At 38.6% G+C, this 24241-nt stretch overlaps 1 protein-coding gene and 1 non-coding gene across 2 annotated transcripts; one reads left to right on the forward strand and one right to left on the reverse strand.

Annotated features, from left to right (window-relative positions):
• The first annotated feature begins 6981 nt into the window (after positions 1–6981).
• On the forward strand, positions 6982–10837 carry LOC141601824 (uncharacterized). Its single transcript, XM_074422129.1, has 6 exons — positions 6982–7362; positions 8929–9198; positions 9670–9858; positions 9963–10189; positions 10312–10371; positions 10570–10837. Exons 1-6 carry the CDS (start codon positions 6982–6984, stop codon positions 10835–10837), a joined length of 1395 nt encoding a protein of 464 aa, XP_074278230.1.
• A 12422-nt stretch (positions 10838–23259) lies between these two features.
• Positions 23260–23366, reverse strand: LOC141604003 (small nucleolar RNA R71). The gene has a single exon (XR_012525832.1). It is a non-coding gene; the product is annotated as a small nucleolar RNA R71 (small nucleolar RNA).
• Positions 23367–24241: the final 875 nt, after the last annotated feature.

Below are 24241 nucleotides of genomic sequence, written 5' to 3' on the forward strand. Positions count from 1 at the left end.
TAAACATTCTAACCTAATCTACACCCTAGCTTATTTAGATAAGAACAATTCTAAAAAGGTATGAGCATGCATTGGCTCTCCTCTCCCCTCTAAGGAGCCAACGGTTTTCTCCCCTCCTTACACAATAAGAATTGTTCTTTTTTTTTTAATGATTCATTCTTACATTTTTTCATACTACTTACTTTCTTCCTATCTCTCTAAAATAAGTTTTAGAAAAATAATTGTTCCAAAATCTAATATATTCAAATTACTAGAAGTAGTAATACAAAACAATAATTAGATTATATTTTAAGGATTTCTACTAAACTAATCTAGTTAATTATTTAGTAGTTTAAAGGAGGTTGTCTTGGTGCAATTGATAGGAGGTTCTCATTCATTTGGGACAAAAGGAATCATCCAAATTTTAAGCTCAAGAACAAGTAAGCCAGGTGTTCTTACTTGTGCCCTTAAAATCCGATTTCCATATTGTAAGGAATTTTATTCTTACTTCTAATTTTATTTATGTTATGCATGCATAAGATCAACATCTAACTAAAAGAGTTATTTAGATCTATAATTAAATGAGTTATATATATAGAGGCAAGATCCGGTGAGTCCACCTATATATTTGAGTCCATGATTCCATAAAACAATATCACGATTTTTTTTTTCAAATTTTTTTTTTCGAAATTTTTTTTTCCAAAATATTTTTATTCGAAAAAGTTTATTTTTTTTTTTTTTTTTGTGTAAGTTGTGATATTGTTTAGTATAACGTGTGATATTGTACTGCAAAACAATATCACGACTTTTTTTTTTAAAAAACTTTTCACCTGTGATATTGTTTAGTATAACGTGTGATACTGTAAGCTGTGATATGTGTAGCATAACAGGTGATATTATAATACAAAACAATATCAAGGTTTTTTTTTAAGTATAAGCTGTGATATTGTTTAATATAACGTGTGATATTGTATCATGGACTCACGGACTCAAAAAGATGGGTGGACTCATGTGATCCTAATTCTAATTCTATATATATATATATATATATATATATATATATATTATGGATGTGGGGATTCAGATTATCCACGGGTTTGAAAATCGTTTGGAATTGCCACCAAATTTAAGGAAATTTGGGAACCATAAATGAGATTGAGTTCGTTGTCGAAAGTACGTGATGGGAAGTTTGGTAATAAAACACCCACCTCCGCCCGTTGCAATAACGGCCTCTACTAAGGACTACGATGGCTAATTGGACAAGACTACGATTCGTTGTAAGAGAATGCAAACAAGATTTTGATCCTAATATGTGAATCGGTTTCTAATAGTTTAATGCATATAATCCACTTTGTCCAAGTGATTTAGCATGAGAGATTGATTTGAACTATACTAACAAGCATTCACAAGCATGGCATAGATGGGAATGGGGGAGCCATTGGGGAACTAGACTATTACAACCCAAACGATTCTCGTCGGCTCGATTTGCAAAGAATTGAATTAAAGATACAACTCGATCTAAATACAATTGCTAAAACACGACACTTGACATACGTTTGGCACGCCTATCTAGGTGCCTTGAAAACTGTGCCAATGATAAGGCCATGGCCCACATACGACTTCGTCCTTAGCCTTATCATTGTTTGTTGCACTCACTTCGATTTAATTGATTAAATACTTCAATTTAACCAATTAAAACAAAGGTTTTGTAAATCGTTTTGACTCAAAATAAAGGACTAACTAGACCCATATTTTAAAGTACAAATTACATTGCTTTGAATTAAATTACAATAATTACAACGATTAAATAACAATAATAATTGAAATAAAACCGCAATAATTAAATAAAACAAGACGAAAAAACGAACCAAAGATGGCACGAAGGCCGAGGTATCACACGGCCTAAGGGGCGGTCAAAACTGACTATTCTAGTCATCGAGTGCAATGAATCAGATGCTAAGCATGCGCAATTCAACTAGCGAGAAATCGTCATAAGAAAAGTTGAATTCATTTATTTCTTTAAAGAAATCCATTTAAAATCCTATGTCGGGTTTTGTATAACCTATGAATGTCTAGTTCATTTAACATGAATTCGACATATTAATTAGCCCATGTTTGAGATATAACAATTGATAAACGATACAAATAACATACATGCATCATAAATCAAATAAAACATGATATTTAATCTAATTATTTTATAATTAAAATAAACCAAAACACTTAACCATGTGAAACAAATCAATTACTTCGTAATTAAAACATTAAACATGTTAGATCGAATTAAACTAATTAAAATTTCATTTTAATTGATTTAAAACATGTTATCGTCATACAAATACCAATAATTCATTAAACATGTTAATTATTCTAACTAAACATGTTATCGTCATAAATTGAAAAAACAAGCATGCGATTAATATATTATCTATTTTAAACAGCAATTAACCCAACATTAACATCATAATTATGTAACATATTAACAAACATGAGACGATAATTAGATGACGAAATAAAAACGATAAAAAAAGGCCCTTAGGTCGTGTACCACACGAGCAAAAGGAAGGGAAAGAGACGGGATTTTGTGCACCCTCAACTTACATGTAGACTTGGACACCACTCGGGATCCTGTATGCAAGCTTTGCTTAGAAGGCGCGTCATCTACGATTGTAAAATAAATTGATTTTGAAACAAATTCGAAAAAAGAAAACAATTTCTTTTTAAAAGATGCACTTCGTGCGACAATCTTAAACTGACGATTGTGACCTCGTTTCTTAACCAAAATTCGTTCCGAAAGATGTTTTGGACTTCTTGAGTTCCAAAGATTTGAACTCTAGCAAAAAATCAGAAGCAAAAAGCACTTTGAATTGATTAAAAACGAACGAAAACAGGTGCTGTCCACACGAGTTTGAAAAACGTGGTTTTGTTGTACTACGTACAACGATTTTCAAACGAAGATTGTGACTTCGTTTCTAGCTAAAATCTGAATACGAAATATGTTTTTAAATCCTGGAATGACAAAGATTCAAACTTTAACAAGAAACAGAAGCAAAAATGGTTTTAAAACAAAGAAAAACGGACGAGAACATATGCTGTCCAAAACGCGGGAGAACACAAACAAGAGAGCAAATCGATGCTCTAATGTTTGTCTAATCCTTTGTATGAACCTCATACTTTGTTTCTGGTTATGAGAGGAGTTTAGGGTTGCTTTTTTAGGTGAAGTTGATGATGATTTGCTTAGGGTTTCGAGCTCTCAAAACCGTGTGCTCTTCTCTCTCTTTTCCGTCCTCCTTTTTGTGTTTTTGAGGTTTTTCTTATGTATGAAGGGGAATGGGTGCTAGGGTTCGGTTTTTTAGCTATTAGGGAGTTAGTTTATGGAAGGATTTCATAATTTGGTTAAGATATGGAGTTTGGAAAGATTTGGTTTCGGTTTTGGAAAGGATAAAGTTTGAGAGATTGTTTCGGTTTTGTGGAGGATTTCGTGAGCTGGTTGTGGGTGGAAATATCTTTTTTTTACTTGGGGAATAAGTAGGAAAAGATAGGGAAGGAGTAGGGTTTGGCTTGAGCTCGAAAAAGGGACGGGAAAGTCCCTGTTTTGGCACGGCCAAAACAGAGCCCGAGCATGGGTTGTTTGGGTACGGGTTTTAGCTCGGGTTTGGACGTGGGTATGGGTTGGATTGATGGTTAAGTTGATGGGTCATGTGTTGGGTGTGGTATTGGCTGGGTTAGGGTGATACTTTGGGTGGTGTTTGGCGTGGGTTCGACTCAGGTAAAAACAGGGGGGAAGGAGGGTTGTCACGGGTTTTGGGAAAGGAAAGGGAGGTGTTGGTAGGGTTCGAAATCGGGATCTATGGGGGGATGGGTCGTGTGAGAGCAAGCCTCAAAACGCGTGCCAAAGTCCATCCAAAAAACAAGCTAAAACCGTCTTAAAAATCGAATTAAAAACCGCTTGAAAAATTTAAATTTTCAAATTAAATATAGCGATAAAAACACGGAAAACCGTCAGAATCTCATTTCAAATAAATTTAAATAAAAACATGAACGATAATTTATTTTTCAAATAAACTATAAAAGATTATATTTTAAATAAAATTGAAAAAAAAAAATCGATGAGATAAATTTCATTTATTTCAAAATAATTTAAATTTCATTTAAATTATAAAACTATCAAACAACGCTTGTCCCGCATCACTTAAACGAAATCCGCTAACGAGCGATGTAAGTAAACATGTGTCCTATAATCATCGGGTGTTTTGTCGGGATTTCTGCAAATTCCAATACCGACGGATACGGGTATCCAAATATATATATATATATATACATATATATCTATATTGTTAAAGTAATGGAGTGTATCGTGTTTGCCATGATTCGGCCGAGCAGGGCAGGTACTCGACCGAGTAGGGGCTACTCGGCCAACTAACAAGTTACTCGACTGATTGAGAGGGCTTGTGTTTTTGGCAGTAGCTACTGGAATATGACCACTCGGCCGAGTAGAGGCGGTACTTGACCGAGTGGAGCGTACTCGACCGAGTACGTAAGGTACTTGACCGAGTATGCTTTATGTGTACTTTTGATCAGCTACTGGCATTGGAGTACTCAGCCGAGTAGTCAGCATACTCGGTCGAGTAGCTCATACTCGTTCGAGTACCTAACGAGTACCTCTTTGGCGGATGTGTTATTTGTTTTGAGCCGTAGGCTATGTGCTTACGTTTGACTTGGTTATATCAGTTGAAAATGCAGCTAAAGAGATCCGCCGCTTACCTTTAGGCTTTCGGAGATGAGCCTTGATGAGGTGGCTAAGATGATTGAGCAGCAAGAAGCGCTCATTGAGGCATTCAAAAATGTGAATAAAGGGGAAGAGAAACCGGTGGATGCATCCCGTCTGAGCACCACCATTTCCCGCTTTAACCCTACTACTTATGAGAGCATCGGTGAGCCTAAATTGCTTGATAACTGGCACCGAGAGATGGAGAGTGTGTTGGATGTGGTTCATTGTCCGACGGAGATGATGGTAAAATAAGCCGCGTTCTATCCAAGGGATAGGGCGGGGTTATGGTGGCACAATAAGAGGGAAGGAGCTCGGGCATACTATAGAAATCTGGGCCAAGCTGCAAATCCTTGGGCAGAATTCAAGAGGGCGATGAGGGATCACTTCATCCTAGAGCACATCAGTGCAAAGTTGAGGGCTGAGTTCGATTCCTTCACTATGACCGATAGCCTGACCGTCACTGAGTACTATCACAGGTTCATGGAGTTATGGTCGGTCCGCTTTGAGCTTAGATTTCGGTTACTTGTTGTTTGGAGCACCTAGACCAAAACAATATTTATAACTTCACAAACAACTATACTACTAGTAAAGAGGCAAGTAAAGGTCGGATCCCAAGGGATGGGTATTGATGTAGGATTTTCGATTGCAAGTAGTGGTGTCTAGGGGTGTCACAATTTGGGTTGAGATAAGAAGATCACAAAACTAAATAACAATAAAAGTAAGCAAGCAAGATGACTAAAATGAGATGTAAACAATTCATTAAAAGCACTAGTGTGTCATAGGTTCATAGGGGATTAATGGGAATTGATCATACAAACATATTCTCCAATTATAAGCAAGCAATTATTGTCGTGATAGGATCGAGTTGGTTTATATCTTACAATCCTAGGAAGGTTTGGGTCCCGGAGCCGAATCGATTAGATTGTACAACACCTACAAGTAGACTTAATCCTCCCTACTCAACTATATGCATGGTCTAATGAGACTCGAGTTGGTTTATGTCTTACAAGTCTCATTGAAAAGGTAAGTGATGGGTAAAAAAATGCAAGGATTCATAGGCTCGCATTTCATCAAACATAACATGTGCATAAGTTGAGATCACAACAAGCAAGCAAATAAATTATGTGAACATATTAAATTAAGCATGAATCATCCCCCATGTTGGTTTACCCTATTTCCCCATTAACCCTAGTTAAGGAAACTACTCACTCATTATCAAGTTTGACATGTTAACAAGGTTGTCAATCATATTAACAAAGCAAAACATGATGAATAAATGAAGATGATTAATAATAATTAAAAAGGGATTAAGAGAATTATACCTAATTATGATTCCAAAATAATAATGCAAAGAATAATAGAAGTACTTGATGATTGATGGAAGGTTGTCAATCTCCCAATAAACCCAAATAATCTTCAATTACCCAAAATAAAAGATGAACAATAGAGAAATTAAGGAAATGAGATTTGTATTAATACTTGATTAGAAGTTGATTACAAGATTAAAGAGAGATTAGAATAATATAAACTACACTAAAGATTGATAAGAAGAACATGATAATCTAATTAGACTAATGGGGTATTTATAGTGGGGATTAGGTGCACAAATTAGGGTTACTAAGGGCTTAAATGACGACTAAGTCCTTGAGGAATCGCTCCTCTCAAGAAAAGATGCGGGTCTCCTTTTAGCTAGTCTTTTAAAAATATGCGCATCTCGAATGAAGAAAGAAGGGGACGTGTTGCACTGGAGGACAATCCGAGCGTCCAGAAGGTCGGGACGAGCGGATTGTGTAGCTTCTAGACGTGCGGCCTGGCAGCTTGGACGAGCGGCTTGTGGAGCTTCTGGACGAGCGTCCCGATTGGTGAGACGCTCGGATCTTTGCCATTTCTTCTTTTCTTCTTCCAACAATCCTCCGGGATTTTGTCGGGGATGCAAGGATCTTCTTCATCATTGCCCATCTACTACATTATGTACAAAGGTCGTCTAGTCTTGCCTTCTCTTTGATGCTTGGTCATTAGATTCGATCAATTTAGCTCTATTTTGCCATGAAAATGCAAGGTTTGCACTCCTCTCCTACCAAGGAAACAAAATCTCAAATAATATGCAAAATAAAGGACTAAAGATAGTAAATGACCCAAATATGCACTAAAAAGCATAGGAACGAGGCTAATTCGGGGACTAAATATGCTCAAATATTGATCACATCAAGTTATCACGCTATGTGGGAGTCATGCAACTCAGTCAATGGAGTTTGGCTCTTCGCTTTGAGAAAGGGTTAGCGCTGATGATTATGGAAAAGCTACCAGCCGGAGTGATTTCCAATCTGAAAGATGTCAATGAGAGAGCGAGGCATGCTGAGAGGTTGGTTGATATGGCCAAGGAGGCCAAGGAAAAGGGGATTGAGAAGAGGAAGGCTGAGAGTGAGGGTGGCAACCAATCAAGCCACAAGAGGGGTAACCACAACCAAGCTAGGACTTATTCTGGAGGGTCTAGCTATGGTGGGGGATCTCATGCATGGGGAAGAGATGGCCGGAGCATTAGCGATAACTTAAACTTGTTATGCTTCAACTGTGGTGGGTCAGGTCACAAACGGTATGAGTTTACGAGCGCTGTAAGAGGAGGATGAGGCTTTATGACATCTTATAAGGGGAATTACTCGCAAACTCTGAGCTAGAGTTTGGCGAGTAGCAAGCCAACGGGGTTATGTAACAATCAAGGAGGCGAAGGCAACAACAATGGCGGCTATAAACGCAATGGTGGTGGGTCCTATCAGCGTCCGAATAACAGTGTGACTCGGAATTTAGCGGCTAAGCCTACTACATCAGCAACTACGGTCGAGGGAGGAGGTTAGAAAAACAGCGGTAAACTCTTCATGATGGGCAAGGAGGAGGCTGAGGATGATGCGCATGTTGTTATCGGTACTTTTCTTGTTAATAATACGCTGACTTTCATTTTGTTTGACTGAGGGGCAACCCACTTGTTTGTGTCTAGGGGTCATGCTTTATCTATGGGTTTGGGGGAGTATGAGTTGGTATAAGATAACGTATTTATACCATCAGGGGAGTCAGTGTCTTGTAACAAGTTGTATAAAGGGGTGTCTATGATGGTTGGGCAAGTGGAGTTACCAGTCAATTTGCTTGAGTTTCCTATGGATGGATTTGAGGTCATAGTCGGGATGGATTGGTCGGGTAAGTATTGGGCAAAGATAGACTATCGTCAAAAGAAAGTGTGTTTAAAGGGGCTAAGGGAGTCAAGGTGTCATATCGGGGGTTTGTTGTAAAATCCAAGATGAAGTTGATTGCACTGATGACTTTAAAGTCATGTTTGCGGAAGAGGTGTCCTTTGATCCTTTGACATGTAAGGGATACTCGGGTAGATGAGCCATCAGCAGCTGTGATACTAGTGGTTAGTGAGTTCGGTGATGTCTTTCCGGAGAAGATACCAGTGTTACCTCCTAAGAGGGACATTGATTTCAGCGTTGAGCTTAACCCGGGGACGGGACCTATATCTAAGGCTCCGTACAGTATGAGACCAAAATAGTTGGAAGAATTAAAGAAGCAGCTGAACGAGTTGTTGGATAAGGGATACATTCGACCTAGTAGATCGCTTTGGGGTGCACCAGTTCTATTTGTGAAGAAGAAAGATGGTAGTATGAGGTTGTGCATCGACTACAGAGAGCTAAACCATGTTACCGTGAAGAAAAGGTATCCTTTGCCGAGAATTGATGATCTTTCTTACCAGTTGAGTGGAGCCAGGGTGTTCTCCAATATTGATCTAAGGTCGGGTTATCACCAGTTGAGGATTGAAGATGAGGATATTCCTAAGACAGCTTTCCGATCGCGGTATGGTCAATATGAGTATATGGTGTCCTAGTAAGATCGAGGCGGTGTCAAACTGGGAAGCACCAAAGAATGTTGCTGAGATCCAGAGTTTCTTAGGTTATTTAGCCGGCTACTACAAGAGGTTTGTGAAGGATTTCTCTAAGATCGTTGGACCAATGACCGCTTTGATGAGGAAAGAGACCATATTTCGTTGGGATGAGAGTCTTGAGACGGCGTTTCAAACATTAAAGGAGTGTTTGACTACAGCTCCTGTTCTAGCTTTGCCTGAGGGAAGTTAAAACTTTGAGGTTTATACCGATGCTTCGAAGAATGGGTTTGGTTGTGTTTTGATACAGAATGGGAAGGTCATTGTCTATGCTTCGAGGCAGTTGAAGCCCTATGAGGAGAACTATCTTACTCACAATTTGGAGCTGGGTGCGGTTAGATTTGCTCCAAAGATTTGGAGGCACTATCTGTACGGGGTAACCTGTAAGGTGTTTTCAAATCACAAGAGTTTGACATACATCTACCCTCAAAAAGAGTTGAACATGCGTCAAAGACGGTGGATGGAGCTGATTGGGGACTATGATATGGAAATCGTTTATCATGAAGAAAAGGCCAATGTGGTTGCAGATGCTCTGAGTATAAAGAGTGTGCATTCGCTAATAAGACCTGGCAAAACGGGTCAATGGGTCGGGTTCGGGTCGGGTCAATCCGGGTTGGATCAGATCGGGTTTCTCATTGATTTCGGGTTAACTCGGGTAGGGACGGGTCATTTCGGGTTTCAGGTCTGTTGGTCGGGTTAGTTTCGGGTCAAGCGGGTCGGGTTGTTTTGGGTCCGGTCATTTTCGGGTCAATGAATAATAGAGAAATTGCCATGTAAAGTCTTTTCGGTTCAATTAGAATTATATTGGGTTTGGAGGTTTCGCATCGGGTCATTTTCGAGTCAACTACTTCAAGTCAAGAAAGCTTGGGTCATGTTCGGGTCGGGTCAATTCGGGTTTTCAGGCCACATTTGGGTGATGTAGTTCGGGTCACTTCGGGTCTCGGGTCAACCTTTTCTGGTCAGGTCAATCGGGTCGGGTTGCTTTTGCCAGGTCTATTCGCTATGCACTGCCATGTCACTGGTGAAATTAAAGGAAGAGATGAATAAGAGAGGGATTCATATGATTCGCAAAGGAGATATCATCAGTGATTTGACTATCGAGCCTGAACATTATGATGACATAAAAAGGAAACAGGAACTCGATCCCAAGATTTACGAGTGGAAGACAAGGGTAGGGATGGTACAGTTTCAAGATTTTCTATCCATACAGATGGGAGTGTTCGCTTCGATGGGAGGTGGTGTGTACCTAATCAGACTGATTTGAAGAAATTGATCATGACAAAGGCTCATTGCACTCCTTATTCGGTACATCCGGGAGGTGACAAGCTCTATAAGGACTTGAAGAAGACATTTTGGTGGCCCGGTATGAAGAACGATGTCGCTGAGTTTGTGGCTAGGTGTTTGACTTGCCAAAGGGTAAAGGGAGAGCAATGGAGACCACAAGGTAAGATTCAGTCACTTGAGGTACCGGAATGGAAATGGGAATCGATTTTTATGGATTTAATTGTGGGGTACCGAGGACTCAACAGGGTAACAATATGATTTGGGTTATCGTCGACCATTTGACAAAGTCAGCTCATTTTATTCCAAGAAAAAATAGTTGGAGTAAGATTCAACTTGCTCTGGGATACAGGAAGCATGTGGTACGGCTACACGGGGTACCAAAGGATATTGTATCAGATAGAGATACGAGGTTTATATCACGGTTTTGGCAAGAGTTATATGAATTGATGGGGACTACCTTAAAGATGAGTGGTGTTTCATCCTGCGACAGATGGTCATACTGAAAGGACTATCAACACCTTAGAGAACATGTTGTGAGCTTGTGCGATGGAATTTGGTGGGAATTGGGAGGATAGATTGATCTGGTTGAGTTTTTATACAACAACAGCTATTACACAGACATTGGGATGGAACCTTTTATGGCGTTATACGGGAGGAAGTGTACAAGTCTGGTGTGTTGGGATGATTGCGTTGAAACTGTACTTTTTGGACCACAAATGGTACAAGATATGGTTGAGCAAATGCAATTAATTCGACAAAAGATGAAACCAGCTCAAGATCGGCAAAAGAGTTATACGGATTTGCATCGCAGAGACATTGAGTTTGTAGTGGGTGACAAGGTTTACCACTACTCTAATCATTTTTACAAAACCTAAACTACGTTTACCACTACTCTAATCATATTCATGACTTCCAAGTCTAGTTTGATCGATCGTGAGTCTACATCTCTTTTGCCGTACAAGTTTCGATGGTAAGTCTCTAGCGCTTTCTTAATCAGTTTGTGATTGTCGTTTGGGGTTTGCCCTAATTTGGGTTAGGATGGGGGTAAAGGTTGATTAGTGATGGTTTATGATATAGTATTGTTTGATTATTCTTTGCTAGGTGACGATTAAGTAAGAGCAATTCTAGCCTCGTTGTTGTTGTTGATTTGTGGAAATTGTGAATAAGGTAGGATTTTCCTACTCATTTGATTGCGTAATTGATTATAAGACGACATTTTTGTTGATTGATTGGTATTGTTATTGTTATTGTGGTGGTGAAGCCCTTTTCGGGAGATGGTCTTCAAAACCAAGTTCGCCCCTTGTGGCTCCCTTCACAAGGGGGATGTGCACATTAGTGATCTGAGTTCGGTCGTTGCGATGAGCGGGGCTTAGGTGGGCAAGGTTGCGGTCCCCCACTGGCGGTGTGGGTTTCCCGTTGCGATGGGAAACTCGCAGGGCTATGCACTTTGGTGTGTAGTCGGTTACTGGTTACTATTGGAGTTTGGAGGATGGTTACTACAATTTAGATTTAATTTTGTATTGGTTTGTGCATCTATGATTTCTTATTTTCGTTATGCAGTTGACTTACCCCTTTAATTGTTTTCAAAACTATGGTGATCTATTCGGGGATGGTGAGCAGTTGGTTAGTAGGTAATGGCTGTGGATGTAGCTCGCGGGTCATGGATTGGGTCGTGTCATCACCGTTCGTTTAGCTAGCTTCCGATGTCACTTGAACTTTAGCTCTTTTGGTTGTTTTGGATTTGTCATAGTTTTGGTTTAACTTTGAGTTGTATTTTGATTAAAAAGTTTTGTACTCTTAATAAATGTTCTTTGATGGTCTATTTGATATACCTTACCTCAGGCAACTGAGATGGTAGCACTTTAATATGCTAAGGTGGTCTTGGTAAGGCACCTTGGTGTATGGGGTTGTTACACTCCCAACCGCCTTACGTATCCTCAACAACAAGTGATCAACCATAATCCGTCATGTCTTCCAATATACATGACAAACAAAATAAATGTAAAATACCACACATTATACCAATATGTCTATTTCACAATGAATATGCATAACTCGTACCAATTGTGCCTCTTTCTCATATATATAATGAATGTCAATCATGCCACATACCTATGTATACCAACAAACACATTTTATAATGAAAATCCAATGACATTGATAGGCTATCGCCTATCGCGCACCTAAAATAGAAAAATACCCTAGTAATAAAAAAATATAGTAATAGGGGTCGAACACAAGGAGACGGGAGTTGCTAAACAAGTTGTCATACTAGAAATGAGATTACATTGATCGTGGAAATAGAACTTGGAAATAAAGAACAAGATAACAAATGGAAAGCTTGAATTATAAAGAGAAATTACTTAAAGGAAATTGTTTATAACAATAAGGGAATGCTTAAAGGAAATCTAATCTAAACAATTCTAAGAACTTGAAATAAAGTGCATGAAAAACATGTAAACGTGGTGTCAGAGTTGTGTAAGAGGTCCCGGATTAACACCCCTTATATAGGAATAAGGGGTGTAACGTAAACAAGCTAAGGAGGGGTAACCCCGATCAGGGACACCCTACCCCGATCGGGGACGTGATGTTCTTGGTCTTTGTCTTAATCCCGCCTTAACATCTCTTTCTTTATGGTGATGCGGAATCCAATGCTTGCATATTCATGAGTCCGTCTAAGGCATCCTAGGGATCATATTGCATCCAATGTATGCTCCTAACTTTGGCTTTTACATGGACTTCATTTCTTTACTTGTACGCCAACCAAAGTTGGTTTCATCAAGCTCGGGATTTCCAATTTCTTACCGAAATGCCTCTATACTTCCCGGAACGCCCTTGCATGGTCAAGACTTGCTCTCATTAGCCTCGTGAACTTGGGTGATGCTAATTTGACGGGAAAAAGTGAAGGAAAAGTAGATTCATATACATGTTAACATACTCATATATGTCTTAATTAATTTGTCATAAAATTAAATACGGATTTTATGCATGCAAACAATATGAAAAATAGAGGAGAAATCATGTCCTTACATTGGTGATTTCGGATTTATTGGGCACAAAAGAAATCTCCTTTTCTTTTGTTCTTGAGCTTTCCTAAGATGGAAGAACAAGATCCAAGTATAGGATCTCTCCTTAGGATTAATACCCAAAGCTATCTCTTAATTCAAATTAATATTATAAGTACTAGTGTAATATTAATCTAGTAGAAAATTGAACCAAAAATATTTATAGAACACTTAAATATTTCGGTTTATAGAGAGAAGAAGAGGAGGATTTTTATTCTCTCTAGAAATTGTATTTTGGATGATAGGTTAGAATGAATAATAATGCACACACTTGAAGTAATGTGTTCATATAAAATCTAAGGCAAAATCCTTGCCTTTCCCTTGGTAAAACCGGGTAGGAGGGAAGAGGAGGGAAGAAAACTCACCCAATGCATGCCCTTGTTTGCCTTCACAATGCAAACTAGGGTTGCATGCCTACTCTTGTTAGTAATCATTGTGTTTTCTAATTATAATATAAACACAATATGTAGCTAAATACTCCTCCAATTTTCGGCACTTTACTTAATATGGATTCCATATTATTTTTGTCAATTGTCAATATGTCACATGTCATATGTCACATAAATTTGTTATGTATTTTTAACATTTTAAAAATCAACGTATTATTAAAATACGTCACATACAAAAATCGACTTAGTAATTTCATAATTACTTGTACCAAAATATTTTACCATTTATAAATCACAACAGATTGTATTTATAAAAATTCATTCAATTTCGATTGTTTCTTTAAACAATAATTTCATCCGAGTAATGAAACAATTCGATTACTCAGACCGTATCTCATTTAATCGCATTTTAATTATATACGTAAATTTTACTTCCAAAATTGTCCGTCAATTTTCAAGTAATTTAATTAACTCGTAACGTTATACGATTAATTAAATAATCAATTAAGAGTGTTGCCCTATAGGTATGACCTAGGGGGTCAACTGATCACCACCGTCACACGACAGTAATGTCAAACTCTAGTCAGCCAATCATTACCAATATATGTTGACCAGTTGACAGTAACAAAATTACTTCCCAATTGTATTCTATATGATGAGACTTAAACATGTGATCATCATGATCAACAGTCGTGATCGCATCATTGTCGGAGGACACATATTCCAACAAAAAGCTACCAAAGGCTTTATTTCCTACAAAATGCAATGAATACAAGCAAAAACACCTAGAACACGGATTTAGCTCACAAATACACTAATAGAAGTGCAATAATCAAATAAAACCGTTAAAATAGGGGGTTAAACTTTGTATAAAATGGACCTATAAAACTCCCCCAAGATAAACCCTTGGTTGTCCTCAAGCAAGCACACAATATAAAGTATGAAAAGGACAAGGGTACGAGCAACAATCATCTCATCCAAACAGAATTCCCGTCAAGTAACTTTAAAGCACAATGAATCAAATCCCGAAACAACATGGGCATAGGGAAAAATGCAAATACATGGACGAGATTTACATGACGGCGTAGCACAAAGAACTTCACATGGGCATTTCAACTCTTGCATGATCTTATGGACATCGGACTCCTCGTGGGAAAACACTCACACTCATAATATGAGCAAGCCAATTATATGTGAATGACACTCTCCTATCTACGACTCAAGAGAATGCGCCCGCAATCTAAGATGGTAAATATTCCAAAATTAACAAGATAATGCTAATCATGATCAAATATGCACAACAAAATAAGCCAAGAAGACAAGGAAGAAGGATAAGGGAAATGGGTAAGAAGGTGGACAAATGTTTTTGGTCATGTGAAGCTAATGTCAAGCTAGCAACTAACCAAAAAGTGCGAGGATGCTCATTCCAAAACTTAACCCTTCCCAAGCAACAAGAACTAGAGTCAAAAGCAGCATAATGACTCATTTTTTCTATTTTAACACAAGGGACTACTTCCCAAAACAATACATCTTAAACATGGAAGCAACTCAAATTTTTTGAAACTTCTTTCTTCCTTTCTTTTTCTTTTTGCACCTCTGTTTTCTTTTTCCAAATCTCTTTTTTTTTCTCTTTCTTTCAAATTAACATCCACCAAGGTACGAGAATTGGCAATCTCATGACAAAACGCTTACAATTGTGATAAATTCTAGCAAATCCCAAAGATAAGAGCACCCCAACACAAGTAGCGATCACTAACTCAACAAAGGTAGGAAATGTTATATGTGACAACGAAAAGAGCAATTTTTGGGCAATATATGTAAGCAACGCAAGTGAATGGCTTCCAAATGCAATCATGATAACAAAACTCATAAGAAATGGAACAAAGACCATACTTGTACGTATAGATGTAACGCACACCAAGAGGAGAAACTACACACATCTAAGTGAGACCGGATATAGATGCACCGGCCATTGGAGGCTCTACCTTACCAAATATGTAGCTTACAAATGTCAAGATCAAGTCTACTTTGTCCAAAATCCATCCAACACCCACTATGTCAAGACATCCCCATGCAAGCAAAACCCGTCAAAAGCGTGAATCAATAGCTTAAAAAGCTATAATATGGGTAATTCAAAGAGGAATGACATTATGCAAGGACAAATGGGTGGACACAACATGAAGCTTATGAAATGTTTCAATTTTTTCAATTTTTTGGATTTTTGAATATATGAAAGCAATAAAGCAATAAGACACAGTAAATCCCTCCCCCAAGCTAGAACAACACATTGTCCTCAATATGTAAAACAAAGAAGGACACCCAACAAGGGGAGATGGGATGACACATGCGGAAATAAAGGAAGGAAAGAAAACATACTAAAGTGTAGAAGCCTCCCCCAAGCTAACTTGAAAACGGGGTAAGGTCCAATCCAAGTAGCAAAGTACCTGCAAAAGACAAGCTACTACAAACTAAAGCAAACTAAATGTCTTATTGTATTAACTATTACATCAAAACCAAATTGAAAATGCAATTGTCCAAAAACTCTAAATTGTCTTAAAAACATAAATAAACACGGGTTGCCTCCCGAGTAGCGCAAATTTAAAGTCTTGCTAGACCCTTATTCTCCATGAATATGATCATCCTTTATACTTTAAAAATTAAGTCAAAGCCCTTAGAAGTCGAACATATACCTGCGCATGAGCAATACAAAAGCATATGTAAGTAAATGACAAGATTAAGGCATGATAGATCAAAGGTAAGAAATAGGATATCTTATCAAAGCGCATATGAGAGACTTCAAAAAGAACCATCGTACTAATCCACTCATCAGCAAGAGATGGAGCATTATGCTTAAGACCATAAAATAAACCGTTAGTGCACAAATTATAAGCATGAATGGTCTCAAATTGGTGGTATGAAAACTCAAGGTTGTAGGAATCATAAAAAATGGGGGGTTAATCCCACTTAACCTCTACGTGTGCATAACTGAGTCCTCCATCAACCTCAAAAGGGTCAACCTACAACCTCCATGAAAGGATTCTCGAAGATTTTAAATGACTAGGTTAAAACCTCATCCTTTTCATTACAAACGGGCCCAACATCATCCATGGTGACCGTGTCATTTACTACAAAGTCATTTTATTCGACATGAGTCTCTAAATTTTCAATTGGAATGACACTAAGGGGGATTTCAATTGTGAAAGTCGGGCCATTGTCATCGTCATCTAATTATTCTAAGTCAATAGGGAGAAAAGCCTCACATTGGGAGGGCGGGAGAACATAAGGAGAGGTAATAAGCTCACATTGTCTCGCTTCCTTTTGAGAAAGTTGCATCAAACGAGCCTAAAACACTTTGAGCTCCTCTTGGATGTGCCATAAATTGAATTGACGCGCTAACTCCTGACATTCAGAAGCCATAAAATTCAAGAAATTCTAAAGTTCCACCCCAATCATGTAGTAGACACTCCCATTACTCAAGTTTAGAGCTAATTCACGGGTCTCAAAATCCATGTCATCAAGCACGATATGACTCAAGTAATACCTATCAAGGATGTGTCCAAGGGAGATGAGATACTGCGAATGTAGTAGAACCGGTCAAGATAGTAAAAAAAAGGCTCATCTTTGAGTTGTGGAAATTGGAATCCATCATTCATTATCGAAGGCCAATGTGAGATAGCTTCACTACCTGAAAAAGGCGTTAAAACTACAAGGTAACCGTGAGAACGCTCCCAAGGAACAAGTGTTCCCCGGGATAAAATAAAACGAGATAAAATTCAACAACAAAATAGCCAACCAAATCGTGCTCCCCGACAACGGCGCCAAAATTTGATAGGCTGTCGCGTACCTAACAATAATAAATACCCTAGTAACAAATAAATGTAGTAATAGGGGTCGAACACAAGGATACGGGAGTTGCTTAACAAGTTGTCATGGAGTGAATTCTATCAAGGTCGGTTAACGATTGGATGTTTGTTTGGTTGGTAAAACGTGGGATAAAACAAAGGAAGAAAACAATAATAAAGAAGAGTCTTGGGGAATCGGGTCACACATGCAAATTATGTAAATGCTCATGGCAAACTAGCAAATTGATAATAACGATAATTGTTTAGGCTTAAAGACAACCACCTCTCGGCCTTATTGTCAACCATAGAACGGGTTCTAGCGAGCTCTCGCTATGACTAGATCGGTCTACTAAAATATGCTTAGTCTAATTCAATTCCATGCGTCTCGACTTATAGAAATAATTAACAAATTTAATCTAAGATAGTGGCCAAAAATCAAAGGCTAACAATTCAATACAAGCACGTGATAGAAAATTTTAATCGATATTATAACATCCTAATTCATCAATTACAAAAACTATTTATGCATGGCTTCCCTATTTCCTCGACAAATGAACTACTTTTGCATAATGAAAACTAAACTAATGACAAATGAAATGATAAACATGAACATACTAACTAGTAATGGAAATGAAAAATGAAAAACAAAAGTAATACTAGAAATGAGATTACCTTGACAATGGAAATAGAACTTAGAAATGAAGAACAAGATAACAAATGGAAAGCTTGAATTATAAAGAACAAATCCTTAAAGGAAATTATTTATAACAATAAGGGAATGCTTAAAGGAAATCTAATCTAAACTATTCTAAGAACTTGAAATAAAGTGCATGAAAAACATGTAAAAGTGGTGTAAGAGTTGTGTAAGAGGTCCCGATTAACACCCCTTATATAGGAATAAGGGGTGTAACGTAAACAAGCTAAGGAGGGGCAACCCCGATCAGGGACACCCCACCCCGATCGGGGATGTGATGTTCTTGGTCTTTATCTTAATTCCGCCTTAACTTCTTGCATTATGGTGATACGGAATCCAATGCTTGCATATTCATGACTCCGTCTAAGGCATCCTAGGGATCATATGGCATCCAATGCATGCTCCTAACTGGGCTTTTACTTGGACTTGATTTCTTTACTTGTCCACCAACCAAAGTTGGTTTCATCAAGCTCGCTGTAATACCTCGTAGTTTATAAGGCGTTCACACGACCGAGTGACCGAGTATAACCAATAGTAGACTTAGTGGAGTTGTTATAATGTCCGCTTATAGAAGGGTCGTCTTAAAACTGTCATAACTTGAGATATAAATAAGATATTGATGTGATTCCAATTGGAGGTGATCGCTTGTTCTCTTACGATTCCAAAGGTAGGTCACACGCCCTAAATGACCAATAAACGAGTGAGATATGACCTTTTTACGAAAACTGGTCATTGCTGAGAACTGTGTCGCACTCGACCGAGTGAGGTTCACTTGACCGAGTGAGCGACACTCGACCGAGTGAGTGAAACTCGACCGAGTGGACTAAACATTCGACCTAGTGACGCTGAATCAGAACACGGGATAAGGATAAGAATTCCTTCTCCTATTTCATTTCTATCTTCTTCCTTATCTCTCCAAATCCTCTCCCTTCTCTCTAAAACCCCCATAAACCTCTTCCACCATGGATTCAAGCTTGTTTTAGTGGATTTCTCACCTTCCTTCTTCCTTCCTATTGATTTGTAAGTTAAGATCTACCCTTTTCTAGTCTTATGAACCCTAACTTTTGGGGGCTTTCAATTGGGTTGATTAATTAGCAATTAGTATATGTTTATGGGTAATTAGAGGGTAATAATAAGGGGTTTTATATTGTATAATAGATTAGGATGTATTATGATAGTTGTTATGTGATTGTTGTAGGATAAGACGGTTTTGTGAGATGTATTCTTGTTGTCTTGGATTAGCTTATGGAGTATGCTAAAAGGTATAGGTTAATCCTACTCGGTTTCAATAATGTGGTGTTGTTTATGTTGTAATTAGTCTAACATAAATTAGGGCATTTGCATTATAACATGTTTAGTGGTTAATTGCATCATTAAGAGGATGATTATGGTATGTTGGGTTATAATTCATGTATTGGTTATATTTTTGTGTATGGAGGATATGTTGTTGTTGTTGTTGTTGTTGTTGTTGTTGTTGTTGTTGTTGTTGTTGTTGTTGTTGTTATCGTTGTTGTTGTTGTTATTGTTATTGTTGTTGTTGTTGTTGTTGTTGTTGTTGTTGTTGTTGTTGTTGTTGTTGTTGTTGTTGTTGTTGTTGTTGTTGTTGATTGTTGTTTTGGAGACGTAAGACGATTGGGAGACCGTCTTATGCTTGAGTCGCCTCTTGGAGCTGCCCACTCTAAGAGAGATGTGCACATTAATGGCTTTAGTTTGGAGGGACGCGTGTGGTTGAGACACGGCGTCTGGCAGGGGATCCGGTTGGCTGCCGGACCCGGTACGTCTGGGCGTGTCCCGGTACTTGTTTGTGGTTATCGGTATGTCTGGGCGTGTCCCGGTACTAGTGTGGTTGTCGGTATGCCTGGGCGTATCCTTGTACCGTGGTGGTGATCATTTGCTGTTATGTCATTCACATTAGTAGTCATGTTGCATGTTCACACTTGAGTTGTGACACCTTTTATTTATTTATTGAAACTGACGTTTGTGTTTCTGTGTAATTGTCACCTGTCACTTTTGGGGTGGTCTGTGTTGATCCATATGATATTCTTTGGTCATATGGGGAGCAGGTTAGCTACAGATTGTTTGGATAGTACACGGGAGACGGGACGAGCTTGATGAGTCACGAGACGAGTATAGTTCGCTAGAATTATACTTTTATTCATTTGTTTACATTTATTTAATTCACTAAACATTACATTTATTTATAAAATGTTCTTTTATTGAAGTTTTGAAACACTACCTCGGGAAACCGAGATGGTAACGCTCCAATTATCTTGGCCGTATAGTTGGGGTGTTACAAAGTGGTATCAGAGCGACGATTTTGGAACCTAAACCATTGAACCAAAATGATTCTAGGAGTGTCTAATAAAATGAACCCGACTTGAGTGTAATAGGAGGTCAGTTTTGGGTGAGAAGGATCCCTCATTTCAAAACTAGATCCTATATTTTCGGTTGGTCACTACGTGGGTGGTTATGAGTCGGGAAACGTAGATTGAAATGTTGCATGAATTTTGCATGTGTTATAGTTTTGTTGCACAAGTTGCATTATATAGAGGTCGTGTGATAAATGATAACAAATGAAATACATTTATTTGTAGGAGTGTTGCGTGTTTGGGATATTATGTGTTTTAAAGTCGTAATTTGCATGGTTGATAGGATTCTTGCATGATTTTATTGTTCATTCGGTACATGTTAAAATGTGAAAAAAAATTGGATGAAAAGAGTAATGTGTATAACATGTTTTGAAAGTGGTTATTTTGAGCTAGTGTGTAAGGGGCACTAGCCCCGTTCTTTAACATTTTATACCGTAAATATATGTTTGAATTTCATTGATGCCATAGAAGGATGTGATTAGTAGTAATTGTTACTAAAATAACCGCTTGTTAGGTTCATATACCTATTATTAGACTCCTCTAATAGTGAACTAATTAACATCTTAATTATTTGTTCTTTAGATCTAGTGCATACATGACAAAATAAGAGATTGATAAGGAAAACAATGTCCCTTACATTGTATATTGGTTCGAAATTAATGGGCACAAATAAGGTCACCTTCCTTATTTGTTCTTGAGCTTAATATTGATGCGTGTCTTTTATATGATGTTTTACACCCCATTTTACACGCATTTCAGAGCTCATTTATGTAGTTTATGCTACAATTCTCCCTATTTTCGTCTACTTTCGTGTTTTTGTACATTATTGCAGAAATGTGAACAATCCAGCGGAAATCAACCTAAATCCGTCCCCGAGTACCGTGCATTGCATTTGACGTGAAGTATTTATTCAAGAAACGAACTTGGTGCGCATTTCGAGGCCAGAAAGATAACTTTATGAAGAATTAGAAGTGGACTACAAGTTATAGTGGTCGATCGACTGCCTCCTATAGTCGATCGACCAGAGCACGACATACAGAAGCTTCTGTTAGGCGCAGACCAGTCGATCGACCGGTTACAGTGGTCGATTGACCAAGCCATTATTTTGACGTGAATTAATAGAACGAGGATTAGGAAGCCCAGTGTGTTTTAGGTTTTGAGAATAAAGTTACGTGATATTTCTATATAACGTAACCTGCTCATTGAGATACAGCATTCGGCTTTGAGGGAAATTTATTAGGGTTCTATATTGAGTTTTAGCATTAGGGCATATTTGTTCGAATACAATTTATTTTCGTTCTTGCTTTTCGGATTCTTCCTTTCTCTGCAATTCCATTCGGTATTTCTCTGTTCCAATATTTAGTTTTATTGCTTTATTTCGCTCATAGTATAGAATTGCTAGAATAGTTTCCCGAAAGCCAAATTATCGTTTCATGTTATTTACTTGTTTAGTTAATTTAATCATGAATTCAGTATCTTTATTTGTTAATCTTGTTGTTGTTCTTATCACGAGTATGAGTAGCTAAATACCCTTGTGCTAGCATGTAGGGAATCTGTAGAAGTAGGCGGCATTAGAATAGTAGACCCGGAACGCGCCATGGTCGATCGACCGGCCTATCTGGTCGATCAACCGGCCACGTAAGATATGCTTCGTTTTAATTAATTTAATTGCTTTGTTTGACGAATCGAGTGCACGCGACTAGTTGAATGCCTAGGATTTGACCGACCCAATAAAGATCAAAGATAGGGAAGGGAGATAGCCTACCTAATTAAGACGACTAAATTAATAAGATCGAGAGATGAGTTAATTTAGCCTTTTTAGTCACTTTTCAGGACGAAAGTTAGTATTAGTGATATTAGGGACCTGTAGCGAGATCGAAAGATGCTGCCTGTAAGAATGGACCGAGAGGACTTCTAATTTTCCCGTCTCACATGTTTGTTTTAGACCTACCTAGTATACTGCCGCCGAAACTATAGTGAACCGACCATCTTAGCAACCTTTTATCATTTGATTTCATATATTTCTTTAATTTTCTTTTAATTTCATTGCCATTAGTATAAACCAACTCAAATCAAATCCCCCTCACATTTGTTACCTTAGACTAGAATTGGACAACTATTAATTGCATCGCCTCCCTGTGGTTCGACCCTGACTGCCACTAGCTATAGTAGTAGTTTGGACTATAAATATTATTTTTGGTGCATACAACGACAGGCATCAAATTTTGGCGCCGTTGCCGGGGAGGCAATTGTTTAAAAATTTTAGATGTTTCTATTTTTAGTCTTTCTCTTAGTTTAAGGGACATCTGTTCCTTAAACTATTCTCATATTCTACTTGTAGTTTCTTCTTATGCGCAGGTCATAGGGTGGTGAACTACTACCATTTAATCCTGAGATTGAGAAGACTTTGCGTGAGTTGAGACGATCATCTAGAGGACAGCCGACAGAGGAAGAGCTGAGTACTCTGTCTAGTTACTACGAGAACGAGCTTTTTGAGGATGATCCACCTTCATCACCTATTTCTACTTCTTCAGCTGAGACCGTCACATCTCCAGACATGGCTGAAGAAGCGAGCATAGCCAGTCACTCTGAGCCGACAGCTGAGAATCTCTATAAGGGATTCGCATTACCAGGGACGGATAGGAAATTTGAGCCGAAACCGTTATATATCAACTTGGTTGAGAGAAACCAATTCGGGGGAGCTGCAAATGAAGATCCAGCCAAACATATGGAGACATTCATCGATTATTGATGTTCCATACCCCCACCAACCGGTGTGACCCAGGACCAGGTGAAGGAAAGAATGTTCATATTCTCTCTTCGTGATGCTGCAAGGGAGTGATACCGAGACCTGGATCGAGTTGCCAACAGGATCACTGATTGGAAGTCGCTGGCTCTGGCATTCTACAAGAAATATTTCTTTGCCTCAAAGACAAATGCCATTAGAGCTCAGATCACGAGCTTTAAACAGGGTCCTGATGAGAATTTTCATGAGGCGTGGGTCCGTTTCAAGAAGCTGGTGCAAACTATTCCGCACCATGGGTTCGAGAAATGGAGCCTATGCAATCAATTTTATAATGGGCTTTATGACGATCAGAGGGCTATCCTGGATGCGGCAGCTAATGGTAGATTCCAGGAGAATGTTGGAGAGACTAAGGGGTGGAAAATTATTGATGATTTGGCCACCCATAAAGCTGAGTATGGAAATTCCAGGGGAAATCAAAGGAGAAGTGCTGAATCCCTTTCTGTAGCTGCATTAGAGGCTCTTATGGCGATATTTGATAAGTACGAGTTGGGAGGAGCTTCAAAAGGAGGGATCTATCATGTGAATGTTGTTTCAGACGGTCCTTTTGTCTGCAAGAGATGTGGAGGAGAAGGACATGTTTCAGACAACTACAGCATTCCCTATGAGTCTTGTGCTGCTTTTCAACATTATAGGCAGACAAACACTTATTTTGAGCCGAATGTCCATCCGAATTTGAGGTGGAGTAGCCAAAATTTCCTAAATCCGACTCCACCTCCACAGCAGCAGCAGCAGCAGCAGAATTATATGCCCCCTCATAAGCAGCAACAGCCATATCAAAAGCCTCCGTATGTTCCACAGCAGCAGCAGCAGTCCCAAGGTTCCGAATTTGCCGAGTTGAAAAATTTGTTGTTGAAAGAGTCTCAAGCTAGAGAGGCCGGGATGAAGATGTTAGAGAGCCAAATTGCTCAATTGGCTAGCAAGAGTGCAACTCGAGCTCCGGGGCATTTACCGTCACAGACGGATCAAAAGGAGACCCTTAATGCCATCACTTTGAGGAGTGGGTCTACACTCGATGGGCCCGCTATGGTTGAGGATGTCACAGAAAAATATGAGGCGGAACCAAGTAAGAGGAAGGCTGTAACGAATAATAGCAAGAAAAAGACGATCAACAGGT

Source organism: Silene latifolia, chromosome 9, assembly GCF_048544455.1.
Source record: "Silene latifolia isolate original U9 population chromosome 9, ASM4854445v1, whole genome shotgun sequence".
NCBI classification, from domain to species: domain Eukaryota; kingdom Viridiplantae; phylum Streptophyta; class Magnoliopsida; order Caryophyllales; family Caryophyllaceae; genus Silene; species Silene latifolia.

Excerpts from the sequence above, each read along its gene's own strand:
- LOC141601824 (XM_074422129.1), top strand. The coding sequence starts at position 6,982 with ATGCAACTCAGTCAATGGAGTTTGGCTCTTCGCTTTGAGAAAGGGTTA. Across the intron at positions 7,363-8,928 it reads GGTATGAGTTTACGAGCGCT|AATGGGAAGGTCATTGTCTA; the intron begins GTAAGAGGAGGA and ends GTTTTGATACAG. Across the intron at positions 10,190-10,311 it reads TTTATGGATTTAATTGTGGG|GAAGCATGTGGTACGGCTAC; the intron begins GTACCGAGGACT and ends TCTGGGATACAG.